Genomic DNA, 20444 nt, shown 5'->3' with positions numbered 1-20444 from the left:
CCAGTCCCCACTCCCCTCCCAGAGCTGGGGAGAGAACCCAGGAGTCCTGGCTCCCAGCCCCCCAGCTCTAATCCCTCAACCACACTCCCCTCACTGTCTCAGCCCCGGCCTTTGCCCCACCCCAGCCCATGGGGCTCCCACTGTGCCGGGCAGTTCTGAGCTGGTTCCGGCCCCGTCTCTCACTCACCCTGCGCCGGGAGCCCGAAAGGCCACCGGGGTCTCGCTCCAGCGACGGCTTCCATTTCTGGAGGGAGCAAAGGGAAGACAGGGTGAGGGGCCGGGGGAGGGGTGGAAGGATCACCCGGACGCCGGAGTCCCGTCTGCAGAACACATGCAAGGCCTGGAAGGAGAGGAGGGGAACAGCGGCCAGGATGTCTGGGGCCCTCCTCCTCTGGAGTCTGGTCTGTGGAGGACCACCCGGACACCTGGGTCACTCCTCCTCTCCCAGAATTCAGGGTGGGGGAGGGTGACCCGGACACCTGGGTCCATCACCCAACCTGAGCTGGGTGGGTACTAGAGGATGGGGCTGGATCGCCGCTCCCTGGCTTGTCACCCATCCGGCTGCACTGGCTGCCAGGAGTCCCCTGTGTCACCACCACGGCCCAGCTCAGGCCCCCTTGGCAGGACAGGAAGGGGCACACAGCTACCCCACGGCGGAGAGGGGCCAGCTGGCAGCTCCAGGGGCCACAGAGCTCGCCCAGCCCCTGGCCCTGCCCAGCCCCTATGGGGCCCAGATGAGCTCAGGCCCCATAGTGCTAGGACGGGGGACAAGGCTGGACACTGAACATTGGGGTTCCTGTTCCCCCCTTTCCCTCCCCCGATGGAATGCAGAGTGCCCCCAGCACGGCAGACACAGCCTGGGTCACCCCTACTGCCAAGGGGAAAGGACCAGCCAGAGACCTCACAGCGAGGAGAGAACCCAGGAGTCCTGGCTCCCTGCCCCCCTTGCTCTAACCACTAGACCCTCTCCCCTCACAGAGCTGGGGAGAGAACCCAGGAGTCCTGGCATGGCGGGGGAGGAGTGCCAAAGTCCCTGCCCAGAGCAGGACCTGTGTCCCCCCTTCCTCCATCTCTAGGGTTAACTCTGCGTGCACCAGGCCCTTCCAAAGCAGACTCTAGGAGTGGGGAACATTGTGGGGCTGGGAGCCAGGACTCCTGGGTTCTCTGCCTGGCTCTGGGGGGCAGGGGCTGGGAACAAGGACACCGGGGTTCTCTTGGGAGGGGGAGGGGGGTTGGCACCGCACTCACTGTGGCTGCGGCAGCAGGGGTTAACCTCTTACGGCACCGAGGTTTAGGGGCCAGGCCGTCCTGGCGGAGACAGAGAAGGAAGAGAAGAGACGCTCGCAGGACGCGGCAGCGCGGACAGGCTGGCAGGAGGACAGAGCCAGAGCAGAGCCGCCACGGGCCCCCCGCTCCATGGGGGCCCCGCAGGCCGAGGCAAGCGGAGAACCAGATACCCAATCCCGCCCCGTCCCCTGCTCTAACCACTAGCCCCCTCTCCCCTCCCAGAGCTGGGAGAGAACCCAGGAGTCCTGGCTCCCAGCCCTTGCTGCTCTAACCACTAGCCCCCGCTCCCCTCCCAGAGCCGGGAGAGAACCCAGGAGTCCTGGCTCCCAGCCCTTGCTGCTCTAACCACTAGCCCCCGCTCCCCTCCCAGAGCCGGGAGAGAACCCAGGAGTCCTGGCTCCCAGCCCTTGCTGCTCTAACCACTAGCCCCCGCTCCCCTCCCAGAGCTGGGAGAGAACCCAGGAGTCCTGGCTCCCAGCCCTTGCTGCTCTAACCATTAGACCCCGCTCCCCTCCCAGAGCCAGGAGAGAACCCAGGGGTCCTGACTCCCAGCCCCGCCCCCAACCCCTGCGGGGGCGGCTCAGTCTCCCAGAAGCGCTCCCTGCCGCTCGCACCCACTCACAGCGCTGGGCCCAGCCGCTGGCAGCCTCCTGCGGCGCCTCCCTTGGGCGAGCTGGGGCTTGGCGGGGGGCCCGTCCTGAGGGCAGGGAAGCGACAAGGAAAGAAAGAACGAAGAAGGGACAGGAAGGAGTGAGAGAGAGATGCACAGTCACCCAGACCACGGCGCTGCCATTACATTCCACCCCCGGCCACAGCCAGGAGAGAACCCAGGAGTCCTGGCTCCCAGCCCGCCCTGCTCTAATCACTGGACTGGGGCAGCGAGCTCCCCAGGGGGCAGGGATCCCCATGCAGACGGAGGGGGGTTTGAGCCCCGCACTGCAGCAGCGGCCGACTGCCCCTGCCAGCGTCAGGCGGGGCCAAGGGGCGGTTTCGGGAGGGCCCGTCCTGCCGCCCGCCGGGCAGACAGAGGGTGAGAGGCCGTTAGCTGCGACAGGGCGGGGCGGCGTGGCCAGGCCAGACCCCACAACCAGGCCCCAGCCGCGCCTCCCCTCACCACACATGGCCCACAGGGCACGTTGGGAAATGATGCCTCCACCCCAATGGGAAACAAGGGGACCTGCCCCATCATGCCACTGGCAGGGCATGCTGGGAAACCATGCCTCCCCCGCATCACAGGTGGCAGGGCATGCTGGGAAACCATGCCCGCCCCCCACCACCGCCCAGGCCACAGGGGATGCTGGGAAGCTGTGCAGCGGGGTCTCCAAAGAGCAGGGTGGGTACTTACGACGGTCAGTTTCCGGGGGCCGTACCCTGCCTTCTTCGCCACCACCGATTTCTGTTCCACACCAGAAGATCATTAGCCCCAGCTGCGGTACTAGGGGGTGCCACGCTGCGGGCGCTCTCCCCTGGGAGTTGGGGCCGGGCACTGGGGGGCGCCGTGCTGGGGGGAAGGGGGGCTGGGCGGGGGACGATCTCCCCTGGGAGTCGGGGCCGGGCACTGGGGGGCTGTGCTGGGGGGGGGGGGGGGCTGGGCAGGGTACAATCTGCCCTGGGATTCGGTGCCGAGCGCTGGGGGTATGAGGGGCTGTGCTGGGGGAGGGGGGCTGGGCAGGGGATGATCTCCCCTGGCAGTCGGGGCCGGGCGCTGAGGGGCGCCGTGCTGGGGGGACAGGGGGGTGGGCGGGGGACGATCTCCCCTGGCAGTCGGGGCCGGGCGCTGGGGGGCGCTGTGCTGGGGGAGGGGGGGCTGGGCAGGGGACAATCTCCCCTGCAGTCGGGGACGGGCGCTGGGGGGACGGGGGGCTGGGCGGGGGACGATCTCCCCTGGCAGTCGGGGCCGGGCGCTGGGGGGTGCCGTGCTGGGCGGACGGGGGGGTGGGCGGGGGACAATCTCCCCTGGCAGTCGGGGCCGGGCGCTGGGGGGGGCGCCGTGCTGGGGGGAGGGGGGGCTGGGCAGGGGACAATCTCCCCTGCAGTCGGGGCCGGGCGCTGGGGGGGGCGCCGTGCTGGGGGGACGGGGGGCTGGGCAGGGGACAATCTCCCCTGCAGTCGGGGCCGGGCGCTGGGGGGATGGGGGGCTGTGCTGGGGGAGGGGGGGCTGGGCAGGGTACAACCTCCCCTGGCAGTCGGGGCCGGGCGCTGAGGGGCGCCGTGCTGGGGGGACGGGGGGGTGGGCGGGGGACGATCTCCCCTGGCAGTCGGGGCCGGGCGCTGGGGGGCGCTGTGCTGGGGGAGGGGGGGCTGGGCAGGGGACAATCTCCCCTGCAGTCGGGGACGGGCGCTGGGGGGACGGGGGGCTGGGCGGGGGACGATCTCCCCTGGCAGTCGGGGCCGGGCGCTGGGGGGTGCCGTGCTGGGCGGACGGGGGGGTGGGCGGGGGACAATCTCCCCTGGCAGTCGGGGCCGGGCGCTGGGGGGGGCGCCGTGCTGGGGGGAGGGGGGGCTGGGCAGGGGACAATCTCCCCTGCAGTCGGGGCCGGGCGCTGGGGGGGGCGCCGTGCTGGGGGGACGGGGGGCTGGGCAGGGGACAATCTCCCCTGCAGTCGGGGCCGGGCGCTGGGGGGATGGGGGGCTGTGCTGGGGGAGGGGGGGCTGGGCAGGGTACAACCTCCCCTGGCAGTCGGGGCCGGGCGCTGAGGGGCACCGTGCTGGGGGGACGGGGGGGTGGGCGGGGGACGATCTCCCCTGGCAGTCGGGGCCGGGCGCTGGGGGGCGCTGTGCTGGGGGAGGGGGGGCTGGGCAGGGGACAATCTCCCCTGCAGTCGGGGACGGGCGCTGGGGGGATGGGGGGCTGGGTGGGGGACGATCTCCCCTGGCAGTCGGGGCCGGGCGCTGGGGGGTGCCGTGCTGGGCGGACGGGGGGGTGGGCGGGGGACAATCTCCCCTGGCAGTCGGGGCCGGGCGCTGGGGGGATGGGGGGCTGTGCTGGGGGAGGGGGGGCTGGGCAGGGGACAATCTCCCCTGCAGTCGGGGCCGGGCGCTGGGGGGGGCGCCGTGCTGGGGGGACGGGGGGCTGGGCAGGGGACAATCTCCCCTGCAGTCGGGGCCGGGCGCTGGGGGGCGCTGTGCTGGGGGAAGGGGGTCTGGGCAGGGGACAACCTCCCCTGGCAGTCGGGGCCGGGCGCTGGGGGGTGTCGTGCTGGGGGGACGGGGGGCTGGGCAGGGGACAATCTCCCCTGCAGTCGGGGCCGGGCGCTGGGGGGGGCGCCGTGCTGGGGGGACGGGGGGCTGGGCAGGGGACAATCTCCCCTGCAGTCGGGGCCGGGCGCTGGGGGGATGGGGGGCTGTGCTGGGGGAGGGGGGGCTGGGCAGGGTACAACCTCCCCTGGCAGTCGGGGCCGGGCGCTGAGGGGCGCCGTGCTGGGGGGACGGGGGGGTGGGCGGGGGACGATCTCCCCTGGCAGTCGGGGCCGGGCGCTGGGGGGCGCTGTGCTGGGGGAGGGGGGGCTGGGCAGGGGACAATCTCCCCTGCAGTCGGGGACGGGCGCTGGGGGGATGGGGGGCTGGGTGGGGGACGATCTCCCCTGGCAGTCGGGGCCGGGCGCTGGGGGGTGCCGTGCTGGGCGGACGGGGGGGTGGGCGGGGGACAATCTCCCCTGGCAGTCGGGGCCGGGCGCTGGGGGGATGGGGGGCTGTGCTGGGGGAGGGGGGGCTGGGCAGGGGACAATCTCCCCTGCAGTCGGGGCCGGGCGCTGGGGGGGGCGCCGTGCTGGGGGGACGGGGGGCTGGGCAGGGGACAATCTCCCCTGCAGTCGGGGCCGGGCGCTGGGGGGCGCTGTGCTGGGGGAAGGGGGTCTGGGCAGGGGACAACCTCCCCTGGCAGTCGGGGCCGGGCGCTGGGGGGTGTCGTGCTGGGGGGACGGGGGGCTGGGCAGGGGACAATCTCCCCTGCAGTCGGGGCCGGGCGCTGGGGGGGGCGCCGTGCTGGGGGGACGGGGGGCTGGGCAGGGGACAATCTCCCCTGCAGTCGGGGCCGGGCGCTGGGGGGGGTGCCGTGCTGGGGGGACGGGGGGCTGGGCGGGGGACGATCTCCCCTGGCAGTCGGGGCCGGGCGCTGGGGGGCTGGGTGCTGGGGGGCGCTCTCCCCCTCACCGTGGCACCCCTTGAAAGGGGCAGCAGAGCCTTCCCAAACATGCGGGGGTCAGGGGCCCCACCCCGCCCCTCCTCTTCCCCCAAAACCCTGGGGAGGGGGAGTCGGGAGCAGCCCCCCAGGCTGGGGCCCCGCCCCACGCGGGGGGAGGGTTCCGCAGCCCCCCCCCGCCCAGCTGCCCCCCACCTTCTTCTTGAGGCAGCGGCGTTTCAGGCATTTCCATTGCCGCTTCAGGCCGGGCTTCAGCCTCCGCAGGCAGATGTAGCAGCTGCCGCAGTCCTCGGTGGCCTGGCAGCCCTGGCAGGTGCCACAGCCGAAGCCCTGCACGGGGAGAGGGGAGAGGGCGGGAGTGAGGGGCGCCGACCGGGGCTGCGGGGCGGGAGTGAGGGGCGCCGGCTGGCCGGGGGAGGGGGGCGGGGGGGCGCCGGCCGGTACCTTCTTGACGATTTTCAGGCAGCGGCGCAGGAGGCATTTCCTGCCGATCCGGAGCTGGGGGTCCTCGGCCCGCACGGCGCACACGGTGCAGATGCCGCAGTCCTCGGGGATCTGGCAGGCCTGGCAGGCCCCGCAGCCCACCCGCTGCAAGAGGGGCAGGGCCTTCAGCCGGCGCAGCCACGGCCCCTCGCCCGCCCCCGCAAGGAGGGGACCAGGGAAACAGCCCCAGCCCACCCTGCTCTAGCCACTGGACCCCACTCCCCTCCCAGAGCCGGGGAGAGAACCCAGGAGTCCTGGCTCCCAGCCCACCCTGCTCTAACCACTGGACCCCACTCCCCTCCCAGAGCCGGGGAGAGAACCCAGGAGTCCTGGCTCCCAGCTCCCCTTGCTCTAACCACTAGACCCCCACTCCCCTCCCAGAGCCGGGGAGAGAACCCAGGAGTCCTGGCTCCCAGCCCACCCTGCTCTACCCCACCAGACCCCACTCCCCTCCCAGAACAGGAGAGAACCCAGGAGTCCTGGCCCTCAACCCACCCCCAACCCCTGCACATAGTGACCCAGAAGTCCCTGGCCCCAGGCCTGGCTCTTACCTTGAAGTACCGCTGCTCCCTGTTGAAGTCTCTCCTCTGGGCTGAAAGAAACAACCAGCGTTGGCACCAGTGGCTGACGCGCCATACAACAGGTCACGGCCCCAGGGCAGCTGGGCCCGAGACAGGTTAGTCTCCCGGGGATGCAGCCACCTCTGGGGGGGGGGGGGGGCGCCAACTGGGCCACAGAGACCACGCCACACGGGGACAGCTCGCCCGGCGCTGAGATGCAGCTGCCTCTGGGGCGGAGTCTGGACAGGACACCTGGGTTCGCAGCCCGGCTCCTTCTCGGCGGGACTAGGGAGCTGGGCAAAGGAGCAGCAGGGCCCCGAGCAGGAGGGGATCTAGCCATCAGCCCCAGCCGCCAGGTGCTACCCACCCCGCTCACCCACCTCGGCAGTCCGGGCACAGCCAGCGGCAGCGTCTCTGGCTGGGCAGCATCACCCCGGGGAAGCAGTTCTGGCAGCTGGCGCAGCATCTGGAAGGCAGAGTGGGGGCTGCTGAGGACCCACGCCTGGGGCACCCCAGGTTGGTGGGGAGCTCACAGCCACCCACGGGGGGGCAGGGACCCGGCTAGGCTGGGATGGAGGACAGGGGGCCTGCCAGGCAGCTCCTCTGCCGGGGAGAGAGACCGGGGGCGCTGGGACGTCTCCATGGACGAACAGAACCCAGGAGTCCTGGCTCACAGCCCCAGCGCTGCTCCAAACACTAGGCTCCACTGCCCTCCCAGAGCTAGGGACAGAACCCAGGCGTCTAGCTGGGCTCTCTGCACCTCCCCATAGCGTTTGCATTGTGACCCAAGGGCTCAGGGGACGGGGCACCCCAGGGGGCTGGGAGAAACTCACGCCACTACGCCATCCTGTGCAGATTCCTGCGGTTCCAGCGGGGGCGCCGGACGCTTCCGGGGGCGTCGCTCTGGGAGGGGCTGAGGCCGCTGCTCCGGGGGCGGCTGCTCCGGGGGCTCCGGCTTCACGGGTCGCTGTTTGGGGGGCAGCTGCTCAGGGGGGTTTGGGAGTTCTGGCTCCGACAGTGAGAGGCGCCTCTTCTGGGCCTTCTTCACCTGCATGGGGTGCAAGATGAGTGGGGCTGCAGGTGGGGTCCCGGCCCCCGGCAACGTGGCATGCGGAGGTTGGCCAGGCCTTCCCCAACAGGCCCCATGTGATGCCCCCCCTCCACTCCCCAGTTCTTCTCTCTGAGGGAAACGGAGCACGGCCCTGCGATCCCGGACCCAACCATGCATTATGTGCTGGACCCCACTCCCCTCCCGGAGCCGGGGAGAGAACCCAGGCATCCTGGCTCCCAGCCCCCCTGCTCTAACCACTAGCCCCCGGGGAAACGTTTTCACTAGCAGGAATGGCAGCCACGCCGGCACGGAACCCGAGGAGGCCCCGACGCTCCCAGCAGGCCGTGCAGCACGTCCTCCGGCCGGCCAGCACTGGGAGCAGCTGGCCCAAGGGTGGACGCTTGCACAATCAGCAGCTTGCGACACGTGAGCCAACCGCATGAGCGCGAAAGGCCTGGTTACCGTTGCCGCTTTGGAGGGAGTTTTGGTGCAAGAAGCCAACGGCGTGGCCGGAGCCGATCCACGGGACATGCAGTGTGGCACGCAGGGGACCTTAATGACAACTCACTCGCTGGGTGAGACGTAATGAACCCCGGCCGCAGGTGGGAGGGAAAACGGGTCTAAAAGAGGTGTTGCCGGACGCCAGCGGGCACATGGGGACTGGCGGGGTGAGGTACACGCCGCACCCCGCCTCCTGGCTTGGCTTTCCGTGGGTGCCAGGTGCCGGGGACTGCAAAATTAGTGTGTGGGGCGCGTTTGGGTGCCACCGCGGCCCCACTCAGGCCGATCTGGGTTTCCAATCAGTCCTTCGTGTCCCTTTCCGGGTCTGAGAGTCACCGGCTGCCTGTGAGTCTCACCCAGATGGACCAAAGGCGACCTGTGTTTCTGCCGGAGCCCCGGGCACAGCTACAATCACCAACCCTCAGTGCCGGCTAAGCACGAGGGGACGGTAATTCATCACCTCAGGGCGTTCCTAAGGGGCAGGAACGCACAGGCCCTCGGAAGAGGAGAGGGGAGCAACAGGATCATGGATGGGGAGGTCTCGGGCCAACTAGGAACTGCTGGACTTGTTTTGGGCATCGATTTAAAAAGGGGACGCAGCTCCGGGTCAGCCGAGGGGGCACCTGCGTTGGCAAGAAACCCAGCCGAGTTTCGTGGTCAGGCCTGGCACAGGGATTCCGACCCTCCTGTGTGCGCTCCAGTCCCCACCGCCCCGGTACCTTGGGGGGCGGGTCACGGAGCACACCGTTCTTGAAGTCGAAGTTGGTCAGGTCCTGCGACGGCCCCAGGAACCTGGTGAGCTCGATCTTGCTGCGGAATTTCTCGCCGTTGGGGCTGCAGGAGGGGAGGCAGAGACAGAGCTGGCGTCAGGGAGGGCACCCCAGCCCTGCGAAGTGATGCTCCTGCCGGGAGCCAAAGGGAGCCGGGAGAACAGGCTCGCTCGCGAATGCCGTTTTTTCAGGCAGTGCAGGGTTAGCTGTGGAACTCACGGCCACAAGGTAATAATCCAGGGGGCACTGGCAGGGATGAAATAACTCAGCACCCGAGACGCAATCTCAACTCTGCTTTAGAGCAGGAGCCAATCGCTACAGGGGAGGAGGGAGACGCTGCCCCCTACAGGAAGGGAAGGGCTCAGACAGGAGACTGGGAATTTCACAGCAGAAGAATTCTCTTTTAAGGTGAAAGGGACAGGAGGTTAAAAGGGGTTGGGAGGTGGGGCATGGGGGACTCATGGCTACTGAATCCGACTCCCCCGTCACAGCGGAAGAGCAGGCCAGGGTGCGGCCAGCCGTCTGACAAACCAGGGGGATAAATGAAGTGCCAGCCAGCCATTTGGAGCCATCTGTCCCTCTCTGACCCCCGCAGGAGGGGAGGGTGTGAGGGCGCTACAAAAACCAGCTCGGAGGATCACTCCCTGGATAATCTTCCCCTCCAGGGATCTGGGGGGCCAGGCTCCTAAGGAGACAACCACGAGCAGGGGGAGTTAAGAGGGAAGGACCGGCCGGCGGAAGGAAACAGCGGCCAGCGAGCAGTTACAGCTGCCCCACGCACGGCAAAACATGCCCCCTACGCAGCTAATTCGGCCTCCGAGACCGCCTAAGATCTCGGCTGGCTGCTCCCACATTCACGACAGTCTGTCGGCAACCTTCTCCTTCCCAGCCTGCACTGCCCCTCGGGCCGACGACGGGCTTTCGTTTCACTAACTCGTTTCCCTCCTGACGCAACCAGACCCCCCACTTGTGTTTCCCCTTGGAGCTGGAAGCGTGACTCAAGAGGCCTGAATATTTCTCCATTGCGCCTGATCTGTCCGAGGCTCGCCCATGCCCCCTGCGACCGACCGCTCCACCCAGCCCTGTCGCCTCCGCCATCACTCCCAGCTGAGCCATGCCGGCTCAGAGCAGAAAATCTCATTCCTAACCCCACCGGCGGCACGGCCTTGCACTTTGGACTAGTCAGTTTATAACCCGGATTGGCCACGCCTCAGCTCCCAGCCCCTGGTTCTCGGCAGAGCCGGGATGATTTCGCCACCGGGCTGGCAGGGAGCGGGAAGCGGTTCCGGCGCGGATTTCCCGGACGCGCCGTGCATGGCCCAAGCCGCAAGGAAGCCAGGCCGGCGAGGGCCCCGGCTGGGCTGCCCTGGAAGGCTCTAGCCAGCTGAGAGCCTCACGGATGCCGGGGCGGGAGGCAGAGAGACGCCCTGGACCATGGTCACGGCCAGGCAGCGTGCAGGGACGGGGGAGGGCCCTAAGCCAAGGCTGCAGCCGCTGGGGGTCTATCCTTCAGCAAACTCCTGCCCTCCTAGGGCTGTTTAGATTAGACATGCTGTGGGGATACAGGGAGCCCCCCCCCCAGTTTCTAGATACTACTGTGACCCGGCTAACAATGCAACACAAGAGCAGACCCGGAGGGGCGGGGAGAAGAGACTCACTCCACCGGGGTGGGCAGCGCTACGTTGCCTTTCGGCCCAGCCAGGGTGGCTACGCCGAGGCTCTGGTGGCTGGAGGGAGAACCGCACAAGGAACGAGATGCCTCGAGGGCCGCGGGGGAGGGGACAGAGGGGGGACGGTTTCATTTCCTAACATGCGGGTTTTAACTGAAAAAGGACACATGTCAGCAACGGACTCGGGGGCTGGGAGGGAAGATGCACACCCTGATCCACACGCAGACAACTCAGGGGGGGAGACTGAGGAGAGAACCCAGGTCTCCTGGCTCCCAGCCCCCCTGCTCTGAGCCACCATACCCCACTCTCCTCCCGGAGCTAGGAATAGACCCAGGTGTCTTGGCTCCCAGCCCCCCCTGCTCTAACCCACTCGACACCCACTCCCCTCCCAGAACCAGGGAGAGAACCCAGGAGTCCTGGCCCACAGCAGAAGCTGCTCTTTATAACCCAGCTGGCTTTGGAGAAGGTAAATAGACTCCATCCAGCGGAGCCGGTTTCCTGTGGGGGCGGGCAGAGCAGAGTTATCTCCAGCTGCAGACAGACGCACCCTGTCTTCGGAGGGGGCTGCATGGCTGGAACAGGCAGCTCCTCTCCCACAGAGCACCAGGGCCGGCAGGGGTCAGGGCCAGCACCCTTGCGTGACGAGGCTGGAGGCCCCTGAATCCCAGATGCCAGGCCAGGGAAGGGGGGTGGGGAGAGATCCAGGGAGTGAGGGGGCTGCAGGGGCAGTGCCTGAACCCCAGGGGAGCCCAGAGTTCTGGCTCTGACCAGCTAAGGCTGAGGCCCTCCTGTGCCTCAGTGTCCCCTCCCATGCCACATCCACACGGGCTGTCACTGTGGCTCTGCAGAACACGATCCTCGTCCCGACCCTCTGCGGCGGGGGCTGCCCAGCCCCTCCCCCTGCCCCCAAGGGAGGAGCAGCATCCGTACCCCTGATAGTAGGTGTCCGTCCGTCCACAGGTGGCCCCGGATCGGCGGTAGGCCTCGCGGCGCTTCCATCCGGGCCCCAGGGTGGGGCAGTCCACCCAGCCCTCCGACATGGCGCTGAGCTGGGGGAGCGGTGGCAGAGCGGCTACTGCGGGGACAGAGACGGGGGAGTCAGCGCAGCTGGATGGGGGTCAGGTTTCCCCACTGGGCTTGTGCCCCCACCCCTCCGCCCAGGGCTTGGGCGGACAACGCTCTGTGTCCAGGAACAGCTTCTACATTTCAGGCCAAGCCTGTTTACCAGTACTAACACCCCGCTCCCAGAGCTTGGGCTAGCTCTGACCACTAGCCCCCACTGCCCTCCCAGAGCCAGGGAGAGAACCCAGGAGTCCTGATTCCCAGCCCCCCCCATTCTAATCAGAGACCCCACTCCCACAGTTTGAATAGACTCTAGGAGTCCAGCTACTGGACACTTAATTCACGTGACCCTCCTTGGAAAGGGTTATCATCCCAGAATAAAGGTTGGGAGTAATGAGGCTCCAGCTTAAGAAATCACATCACCCTGAACAACTGGACACACAAACAACAGTACCGACCGTCGGCAGTGATAACTTGCCCAGCACTGAAATGCAGCCACCTCTGGGGCAGGCACCTGGGGAACAACCGCACATAACGCCACCTGGGGATGACTCTCCCAGCACCAAGATGCAACCACCTCTTGGGTGGCACAGCCAGGAACAGCCGCACATAACACCTCGCCAGGCGCCGAGTTGTGAGCAAAGCGCTAGGGCCATTGGGAGGGCTCCGGCTTCAGGCTCAGGGCGCCCAGACTGAAGGCCTGTCCTTCCACCACCCCCTCCTTTCTGGGCACAGGGAGCGGCCGGGAGCCAGCACCCACGGGGAGCATGACTCACGCTGCTCAGGCTTTGATCCTGGATCCTTCCGCAGGCCCCGGGGCCCAGCATGCCTTGCTCCTCGGCGGAGGGGCGAGCGGCGTGGGCGTCTCCAACCAGGCTGGATCCTGCCAGCCCCAGGACCCTGCCAGGGCTCTCGGGAAGGGAGGAGGAGATAAGGCCCAATACGGCGGCTCAGCTTTCAGGCCCGCAAGGTCAGTGGGAAGCCCGGCCCCGCGCTCCTGCTCCAACGCCTGGCCGCATTCCAGCGTGAGCAGTTACAGCCCGTCTCTGGCACGCCCAACACTGCCCCCATCAGATAAGGGAGCACTCTCCGAAGTCAGCACTCGGCAGCACAGTGGTTCCCAGCCGCCCCACGCCCCAGAGGTGGCCGCATCTCAGCACCGGGAGAGCTGGCGTTATGCGACGTTACAGGCAGCTGTTCCCCAGCCATCCCACGCCCCAGAGCTGGCCGCATCTCAGCACTGGGAGAGCAGGCATTATCGGCGTTACGTGCGGCTGTTCCCCAGCTGCCCCCTGCCCCAGAGCTGGCCACATCTCAGCACCGGGAGAGCAGGCATTATGCGGCGTTATGTGCAGCTGTTCCCCAGCTGTCCCCTGCCCCAGAGCTGGCCGCATTGCAGCACCGGGAGAGCTGTCGCTATGCGGCATCATGTTTGGCTGTTCTGCAGCTGCCCCTCCCCAGAAGCGGTTGCATCTCAGCACAGGTCAAGCCCTACCCAATGCAGCCGCACGTGCGCTGTTCCCCAACAGGCCTGCGCTCCAGACCTGGCCGCCTCTCAGCACCACGCAAGCCACCCACACATGGCGTCACTGCGTGGCTCTTCCCCAGCTGGCCCTCCCCAGAGGTGGCTGCACCGCATCACCCGGCAAGCCAGCAGGGCGCGGGTCGCGGTGCGGCTCTTCCCCAGCTGCGGCTCTGTGCCAGGCGAGCCGTGCCTGTGGGGCTGCTGAACTGCCACCAACCGGGAAGCCAGCCAATTCTGCGTGTCCGTTTAACGCCATTTCAGATGGCGGCGGCCCAGGCCCGGAGACATCCTGCCAGCTCACGCGTTTCAGCCCCCTTGTTTTCCCTTTCCGACAGGGGGGCCTCCCCCCCCACCCCGCACCACGTGAGACCTAAACAACAGGCAAACTGGCAGCTCCAGCCCCAGCTGCGACAGCCTCTCCCAGCCGAGAGGAGAACGCACAGAGCGTGTCGGGCACAAAAACCAGCCCAACGTCACGAGCCGAGTTACAGCTGAAAACCACCGAGCTCCGGCCGTGGACACCTGCCAGGGGCGGGCTCTTCCGCACAGCGGGGGCCCTTCGGCAGCCCGAGGGGCTCACGGGAAACGGGCCGGCAGCAAGCGTGCGGGCAGCTCGTGTCGCCGGACGGCATTTCACGGCCGAGGAATCCGAGCGTTAAGGAGTGAGGAGCAAGATTATTTTGAACTCTGGAGGCTTCCCCAGGTCTCCGTGTCCCGCCTCTCCTGCCCCACCCCCCGCTCTGCTCCTCTCTCTAGATTGAGTCTTTCCAGCCCCCCCCAAGAACGGGGAACCCCCAATTTCAGTCGGGCCATGCACAGCCCTGACAAACAGGCTGTCTGGCCCCAGCCAGGGACCCGGAGCGCTGCCATAAGCCAGGCGACGATGGGTTTTTTTTAGGGCAACGGGCAAACCCCCGAAACAAGGCCTGAATCATGTGGCCGGCACCCCAGCGCTGCGATATCGCGGCTCTGAGCTGCCTGGGCAGAGCCAGGAATGTCGGGGTCACTGCCAGCCTTGTGGGGGACCCACCCAGCGACGGGCAAGTATGGGGCACCCCCGATCTCCCCTCAGGAGCGGCAGATGCTAGATTGCGGCAGGAACCCAGCAAGTCGCTGCGACATCACGGTTTGGCACAGAGACACCATACGATGGTCGGGCGCCTGGGTGCTGCATGGCCCCAGTTGCGCCAAGCTAACGGGGGAGAGGTGAAGCGCCCATGTTTTGGGGCCCTTCGGAGCTCAGTTTGGGAGCGATTCAGCTGAAGTCGGGGGAACAGACGCCATCAGGGCACGGGACAACACCTACCGACTGCGTCGGGGAGTTTTCCCTGCCCTAAGGCTAGGTAGCCCGGGTTGGCACTTCCTGCCCCCCAGCCCCGGCCTTGCTCCGCTCAGGAGGAAGATAAACACGGCACCATGTCGGGCAGCAACGCCAAGGCCCGGCTGGGGGAGGGCAGCAGACGCCAGCCCGGAGCCGGGTTCGGGGCCAAGCGCCGCCGAGCCGGTGCCCACATGCCATCCCCGGAGCCGGGTTGAGCCCAGATCCCCCGGCCCGACCCAGATCACCCTGCGTGCCCACCCGCCCGCGTCCCTGACATGGCTTCCCGCCGGCCCGAGCCCTCCGGGCATCGGTGCCACTCCCACACCTTTCCCCCTGAGCTGTCCCCATCGCCGCCCCACGCCCCCCCCACTCCCTGTTTGCCCACAAAGACCCGGGCCCCGATCCAACATCACGTCTGGAGAGAGATTCATGCCTAGGGGCAGGGACCCCCAGCTGCCCCCCACAAACCTGGCCACAGGGCTCCCTGCCCAGCCCCCCCACACATTCCCCTTCAGCCCCACTTCCGTCCCACTCCTCCCCTTCGCTCCCCCAGGGCCTTTCCACTTCCCTCCGTCCCCAAACCCCTCCCTTTCCAGTGCACTCCACTCCCACCCCAATGCCTCCCCCAGAAGGCACAGCCTCTACCCCCAATCCTCTGCCACCCCCTCACCCTTCACATCCACCTCCATTTCCCCAGCCCCCCAGCTGCCTGGTGCCCCTACTCCCCTCTCCAAGTCCTCTCCCTCTGCAGCACCCCAAACCCCAGTGACCCTCCCAGCCAACAGCCCCATCACCCCAGAGCTCCCCCAATGCCTGCCCCCTTGACACTCCCTACTCCTCTCCCTCCCGGCACCCCCGCAGCGTCTCTGCAGACACCACCTCCCACTGCCCCCCACTCCCTCAGACCTGCCCCCACCAGCCAGTGCCCTCACCCAGTGCCCCCAATTGCTCCCGGGTTTCTCACACACCCAGCTCCTCGGCCCCACCCCCCACCACCAGCCAACTCCCTCAACCCCTCCCCTATTAGACACCCCACTTACCAACTCCCCCCGCCCCCCGGTCATCTGGGCTCCACCCCACCTCATCCTAGGGCCTCACGGAGCCAGCCCCCAAAGCCCTTCTGCCCTCCAACCCTTCCCCCAGGCATCCCACTTTCCCAACCCCCCCTTCCTTGGGCCTGGCCCCCCAGTTAGTCTCCCCACATCCTCAGGCCTGGGCCCCCTTTCCCAGCACCCCCCAAGACCCTTCCACTGCAATTAACCTCCCACACTGCTCCTGCCCCCCCAACTCCCCTCCCAGCCCCCCCCAGTCTCCTGGTACCCCTCCCCCAGTCACGCCCCTGCCCAGCTCCCCCAACCCCTCTTGCACCCCCCACACCACAGCCCCCCAACTCCCTCCTCCCTGCCACAGGCCTCCAGCCGCCATCCACATTCCCCTGGGGCCCCCCTCACCCCAGACCCCCAACTCCCTCTGTGCCCCGCCCCCGCCACCTAGGCCCCCCAACTCCCTGCTCAGGACTCCTCCCCCTGCCCATGCTATAGTCCCCCAATTCGCTCTTCACCCCCATTGCCTACAACCCCCTCCCCCCAGGACACCCCGCCCCAGGGCCCCCCACTCCTTCCTCACCCCACAGCCCCCAACTCCCTCCTCACCCCCTGCAGCCCCCTCCCCTCAGCCCCCCAACTCCTGAAGCCCCCTCCCCCGGGACACCCCGTCCCAGGGCCCCCCACTCCCTCCTCACCCCACAGCCCCCGACTCCCTCCTCACCCCCTGAAGCCCCCTCCCCCCAGCCCACCAACTCCTGCAGCCCCCTCCCCCGGGACACCCCGTCCCAAGGCCCCCCGAGTCCCTCCTCACCCCCTGCAATCCTCCCCCCCCAGCCCCCTCCGCCAGGACACCCCGTCCCACGGTGTCCCCACTCCCTCCTCACCCCACAGCACCCCCACAGCGCCCCGAGTCTCTCCTCACCCCCTGCAGTCCTCCCCCCAGCCCCCTCCGCCAGGACACCCCGTCCCATGGTGTCCCCACTCCCTCCTCACCCCACAGCCCCCCGAGTCTCTCCTCACCCCCTGCAGTCCTCCCCCCCAGCCCCCTCCGCCAGGACGCCCCGTCCCACGGTGTCCCCACTCCCTCCTCACCCCACAGCACCCCCACAGCCCCCCGAGTCTCTCCTCACCCCCTGCAGTCCTCCCCGCCTCAGCCCCCAGCCCCCTCCGCCAGGACACCCCGTCCCACGGTGTCCCCACTCCCTCCTCACCCCACAGCCCCCCGAGTCTCTCCTCACCCCCTGCAGTCCTCCCCCCAGCCCCCTCCGCCAGGACACCCCGTCCCATGGTGTCCCCACTCCCTCCTCACCCCACAGCCCCCCCACAGCCGCCCGAGTCTCTCCTCCCCCCCAGCCCCCTCCGCCAGGACACCCCGTCCCATGGTGTCCCCACTCCCTCCTCACCCCACAGCCGCCCGAGTCTCTCCTCCCCCCCAGCCGAAAGCCCCCTCCCCCGGGACACCCCGTCCCACGGTGTCCCCACTCCCTCCTCACCCCACAGCCCCCCCACAGCCCCCCGAGTCTCTCCTCCCCCCCAGCCGAAAGCCCCCTCCCCCGGGACACCCCGTCCCAAGGCCCCCCCACTCCCTCCTCACCCCACAGCCCCCCGAGTCTCTCCTCCCCCCCCACAGCCCCCTCTCCCCGGCCCCCCAACTCCTGCAGCCCCTCCCCCGGGACACCCCCCCGGCCGCGCCCCCCCTCACCGCTGGGCGGCTCCCGGGCCCCCCCCGGGCCGGCGGCTCCATCCCGCGGGCCCCGCTCGTGGCGCAGCAGCAGCGGCCGCAGCCCGGGCGGCGCGCGGGGCTCGAACCGGAACCGGAAACCGGGCGGGGGGGGGCCGGGAACGGCCAGTCACGTGGCCACGGGGGCGGCACCGTGCGGCGGGGGCGGGGCCTGGACTGGGGGCAGGAAGAGGAGGGAGTCGGGGGTTGGGGGGGGCGGGGAAAGGAGGGAACGGGGGGTTGGGGGGGGGAGGAGGGAGTTGGGGGGCGGGGAAAGGAGGGAACGGGGGGTTGGGGGGGGGAGTGGGGGGGCGGGGGAAAGGAGGGAACGGGGGGTTGGGGGGGAGGAGGGAGTTGGGGGGCGGGGAAAGGAGGGAACGGGGGGTTTGGGGGGGGAGTGGGGGGGCGGGGGAAAGGAGGGAACCGGGGGTTGGGGGGAGGGAGTGGGGGGGCGGGGAAAGGAGGGAACGGGGGGTTTGGGGGGGAGGAGGGAGTGGGGGGGCGGGGAAAGGAGGGAACCGGGGGTTGGGGGGGAGGAGGGAGTGGGGGGGCGGGGAAAGGAGGGAACGGGGGGTTTGGGGGGGAGGAGGGAGTGGGGGGGCGGGGAAAGGAGGGAACGGGGGGTTTGGGGGGGGAGGAGGGAGTTGGGGGGCGGGGAAAGGAGGGAACGGGGGGTTTGGGGGGGAGGGAGTGGGGGGGCGGGGAAAGGAGGGAACGGGGGGTTTGGGGGGGAGGAGGGAGTGGGGGGGCGGGGAAAGGAGGGAACGGGGGGTTGGGGGGGAGGGAGTTGGGGGGCGGGGGAAAGGAGGGAACGGGGGGCTTGGGGGGGAGGAGGGAGTGGGGGGGCGGGGAAAGGAGGGAACGGGGGGTTTGGGGGGGAGGGAGTGGGGGGGCGGGGGAAAGGAGGGAACCGGGGGTTGGGGGGGAGGAGGGAGTTGGGGGGCGGGGAAAGGAGGGAACGGGGGGGTTTGGGGGGGGAGGGAGTGGGGGGGCGGGGGAAAGGAGGGAACCGGGGGTTGGGGGGGAGGAGGGAGTTGGGGGGCGGGGAAAGGAGGGAACGGGGGGTTTGGGGGGGAGGGAGTGGGGGGGCGGGGGAAAGGAGGGAACCGGGGGTTGGGGGGGAGGAGGGAGTTGGGGGGCGGGGAAGGAGGGAACGGGGGGTTTGGGGGGGAGGAGGGAGTTGGGGGGCGGGGAAAGGAGGGAACCGGGGGTTGGGGGACCCCCAAGGAAGCAGTGTGTGGGGCAGACACACAAGCGGCCCAGGGGCTCCCCGCAGCCCACCCCAGCCATATCCCACCTGCTCCATTCTGCCGCCCGCGCGGGGGGGGGGGGGGAGAAAGCCGAAGGGGGCGGGCTGATATAGGCTAAGCCACGCCCTGTGGGCGGATCGTATGCAAATGAGAGCCGGAAAGGGGCGCTGGAACACCCTTCATAGGGCGATGAAGAACGGGGGCGGGGCCGTTAGCCCGTGGGACTCCCCGCTGCGGTGGGAGATGGGCGGGTGAGCGATACCTCAGCCAGGGCATTAACCCACGGGACTCCCCGCTGCAGGATCTGATGGGGGAAGCTTAGCCTGGGCTGTAACCCATGGGAATCCCCACTGCAGGGTCTGATGGGGGGTGGGGGGAAGCTCAGACAGGGCAGTAACCCACGGGCCTCCCTGCTGCAGGGTCAGATGGGGGGGGGGAGAAATAGCTCAGCCAGGAAATCCGCTGAAGAGCAGCCGCTGTCCCACCCCCCCCCAGCAAAAAGTAAAAGTAAGCTTCACTTTAAAACTTCTTTATTAATGCCAGCTTCATCCTGTGCCCCCCAACCCGGCCTCTGCCCCCCTGCTGCCCTCGCCCCCACTGCCCTAACCTGGCAAGTGTCCGTGTCTCTGCAGGGTAGCCCCCACACCCTGCAGCGCCCCGAGAAGCACCCATGGGGGGGGGAAGGGAGAGGGACAAGCCAAACTCCCAGCAGGAGGGCTGGAGTGGGGTAGGAGAGCTGGGGGGAGCGGGGTGCCAGAAGCCCCAAGCTAGCGGGGGGGGGGGGAGAGTGGGGGCCTGGGCAGGATCGAATTCCCCCACCCCTGACAGAGCTGTGCTACATTTTTCCTCCTTTTGGTTTTTGGGGTTTTTTTTGTAAAGAAAAAAAAAGTTTTTTTTTAAAAAAATTATTAAAAAAAAAAACGAGCGTCGGCAGAATCCACCGAGTCTGGCGCCGGCCCTGGGAGAGAGAGAAAGAGCAGTTAGGGGGGCCCCGGAACCCAGCCCCCCCGAGCGAGCCTGGAGGGGAGCCAGCTCCCCCGAGAGGCAAGGCCCCGGGCCCCCGCGGCTCACCGGGCTCAGCGGTCCGTGGTGGTGCGCAGGTCTGTGGTCAGCGGGTCGTGCTGGATGGTCTGGTGCAGCATCAGCGCCAGCAGCCCGGCCCGGTTGGTCATGGCCATGCGCACATTGCGCTCCTGCTCAAACAGCTCGTCCAGCTTGTACCACTGCCAAGAGCAGGAGGTGCCGTTACACGCAGCCACCTCTGGGGCAGGGCAGCTGGGGAACAGCCACACATAACGCCGATGGGGACAGCTCGGCCGGCGCTGAGATGCAGCTAGCTCTGGGGCAGGGCAGCTGGGGAACAGCCACACATAACGCCGATGGGGACAGCTCGGCCGGCGCTGAGATGCAGCTAGCTCTGGGGCAGGGCAGCTGGGGAACAGCCACACATAACGCCGATGGGGACAGCTCGGCTGGCGCTGAGATGCAGCTAGCTCTGGGGCAGGGCAGCTGGGGAACAGCCACACATAACGCCGATGGGGACAGCTCGGCCGGCCCTGAGATGCAGCTAGCTCTGGGGCAGGGCAGCTGGGGAACAGCCACACATAACGCCGATGGGGACAGCTCGGCTGGCGCTGAGATGCAGCTAGCTCTGGGGCAGGGCAGCTGGGGAACAGCCACACATAACGCCGATGGGGACAGCTCGGCCGGCCCTGAGATGCAGCTAGCTCTGGGGCAGGGCAGCTGGGGAACAGCCACACATAACGCCGATGGGGACAGCTCGGCCGGCGCTGAGATGCAGCTAGCTCTGGGGCAGGGCAGCTGGGGAACAGCCACACATAACGCCGATGGGGACAGCTCGGCCGGCCCTGAGATGCAGCTAGCTCTGGGGCAGGGCAGCTGGGGAACAGCCGCGCATAACGCCGATGGGGACAGCTCGGCCGGCGACAACAGACAGAGACTGGGTCAGGAAAAGGGGAGCTCCCTACTCAAAAGTGTGGAAGGGCTGTGGGTGGGGGGAATTTCTTCAGTCAGAAGGAATCAAACGAGTTGAGATC

The 20444-nt window shown here is 68.6% G+C and overlaps 3 protein-coding genes across 20 annotated transcripts in view; 1 reads left to right on the top strand and 2 right to left on the bottom strand.

The window, feature by feature from the left end:
* Positions 1 to 17247, bottom strand: part of LOC140901950 (methyl-CpG-binding domain protein 1) — a 25033-nt gene extending 7786 nt beyond the window's left edge. For 6 of the 15 annotated variants that reach the window (XM_078849977.1, XM_078849980.1, XM_078849982.1 and 3 more), the window contains exons 1-12: positions 17120 to 17229; positions 11394 to 11538; positions 8743 to 8857; positions 7305 to 7519; positions 6852 to 6937; positions 6463 to 6503; positions 5873 to 6016; positions 5624 to 5758; positions 2633 to 2683; positions 1910 to 1984; positions 1249 to 1308; positions 188 to 244 (exon numbers count right to left, since the gene is read on the bottom strand). In XM_078849977.1, coding sequence (XP_078706103.1) covers positions 188 to 244; positions 1249 to 1308; positions 1910 to 1984; positions 2633 to 2683; positions 5624 to 5758; positions 5873 to 6016; positions 6463 to 6503; positions 6852 to 6937; positions 7305 to 7519; positions 8743 to 8857; positions 11394 to 11503 — 1089 coding nt within the window. In that variant the 5' untranslated portion in view covers positions 11504 to 11538; positions 17120 to 17229. Of the gene's footprint in view, positions 1 to 187; positions 245 to 1248; positions 1309 to 1909; positions 1985 to 2632; positions 2684 to 5623; positions 5759 to 5872; positions 6017 to 6462; positions 6504 to 6851; positions 6938 to 7304; positions 7520 to 8646; positions 8858 to 11393; positions 11539 to 12301; positions 12408 to 13020; positions 13041 to 17119 lie in introns of those variants that run through there. The other 9 variants (XM_078849989.1, XM_078849979.1, XM_078849991.1 and 6 more) reach the window with 9 other exon arrangements.
* LOC144929657 (uncharacterized) overlaps positions 13138 to 20444 on the top strand; it is a 9093-nt gene continuing 1786 nt past the window's right edge. The window contains exon 1 of one of the 2 annotated variants that reach the window (XR_013634907.1): positions 13138 to 13712. Coding sequence is in view for 1 of the 2 variants with exons in the window: in XM_078849992.1 (XP_078706118.1) it covers positions 19715 to 20351 (637 nt within the window). In the remaining variant the exon portion in view is untranslated. Of the gene's footprint in view, positions 13713 to 19165; positions 20352 to 20444 lie in introns of those variants that run through there. The other variant, XM_078849992.1, reaches the window with a different exon arrangement.
* CXXC1 (CXXC finger protein 1) overlaps positions 18956 to 20444 on the bottom strand; it is a 17255-nt gene continuing 15766 nt past the window's right edge. For 2 of the 3 annotated variants that reach the window (XM_073321432.2, XM_073321434.2), the window contains exons 15-16: positions 19459 to 19610; positions 18956 to 19345 (exon numbers count right to left, since the gene is read on the bottom strand). In XM_073321432.2, coding sequence (XP_073177533.2) covers positions 19464 to 19610 — 147 coding nt within the window. In that variant the 3' untranslated portion in view covers positions 18956 to 19345; positions 19459 to 19463. The remainder of the gene's footprint in view (positions 19346 to 19458; positions 19611 to 20444) is intronic. The other variant, XM_073321435.2, reaches the window with a different exon arrangement.

This window comes from Lepidochelys kempii, chromosome 23 (genome assembly GCF_965140285.1).
Source record: "Lepidochelys kempii isolate rLepKem1 chromosome 23, rLepKem1.hap1, whole genome shotgun sequence".
In the NCBI taxonomy this organism is placed as follows: domain Eukaryota; kingdom Metazoa; phylum Chordata; order Testudines; family Cheloniidae; genus Lepidochelys; species Lepidochelys kempii.
The sequence above is the reverse complement of the archived record's forward strand: the minus strand, read 5'-3'. Positions and strand labels throughout refer to the sequence as shown.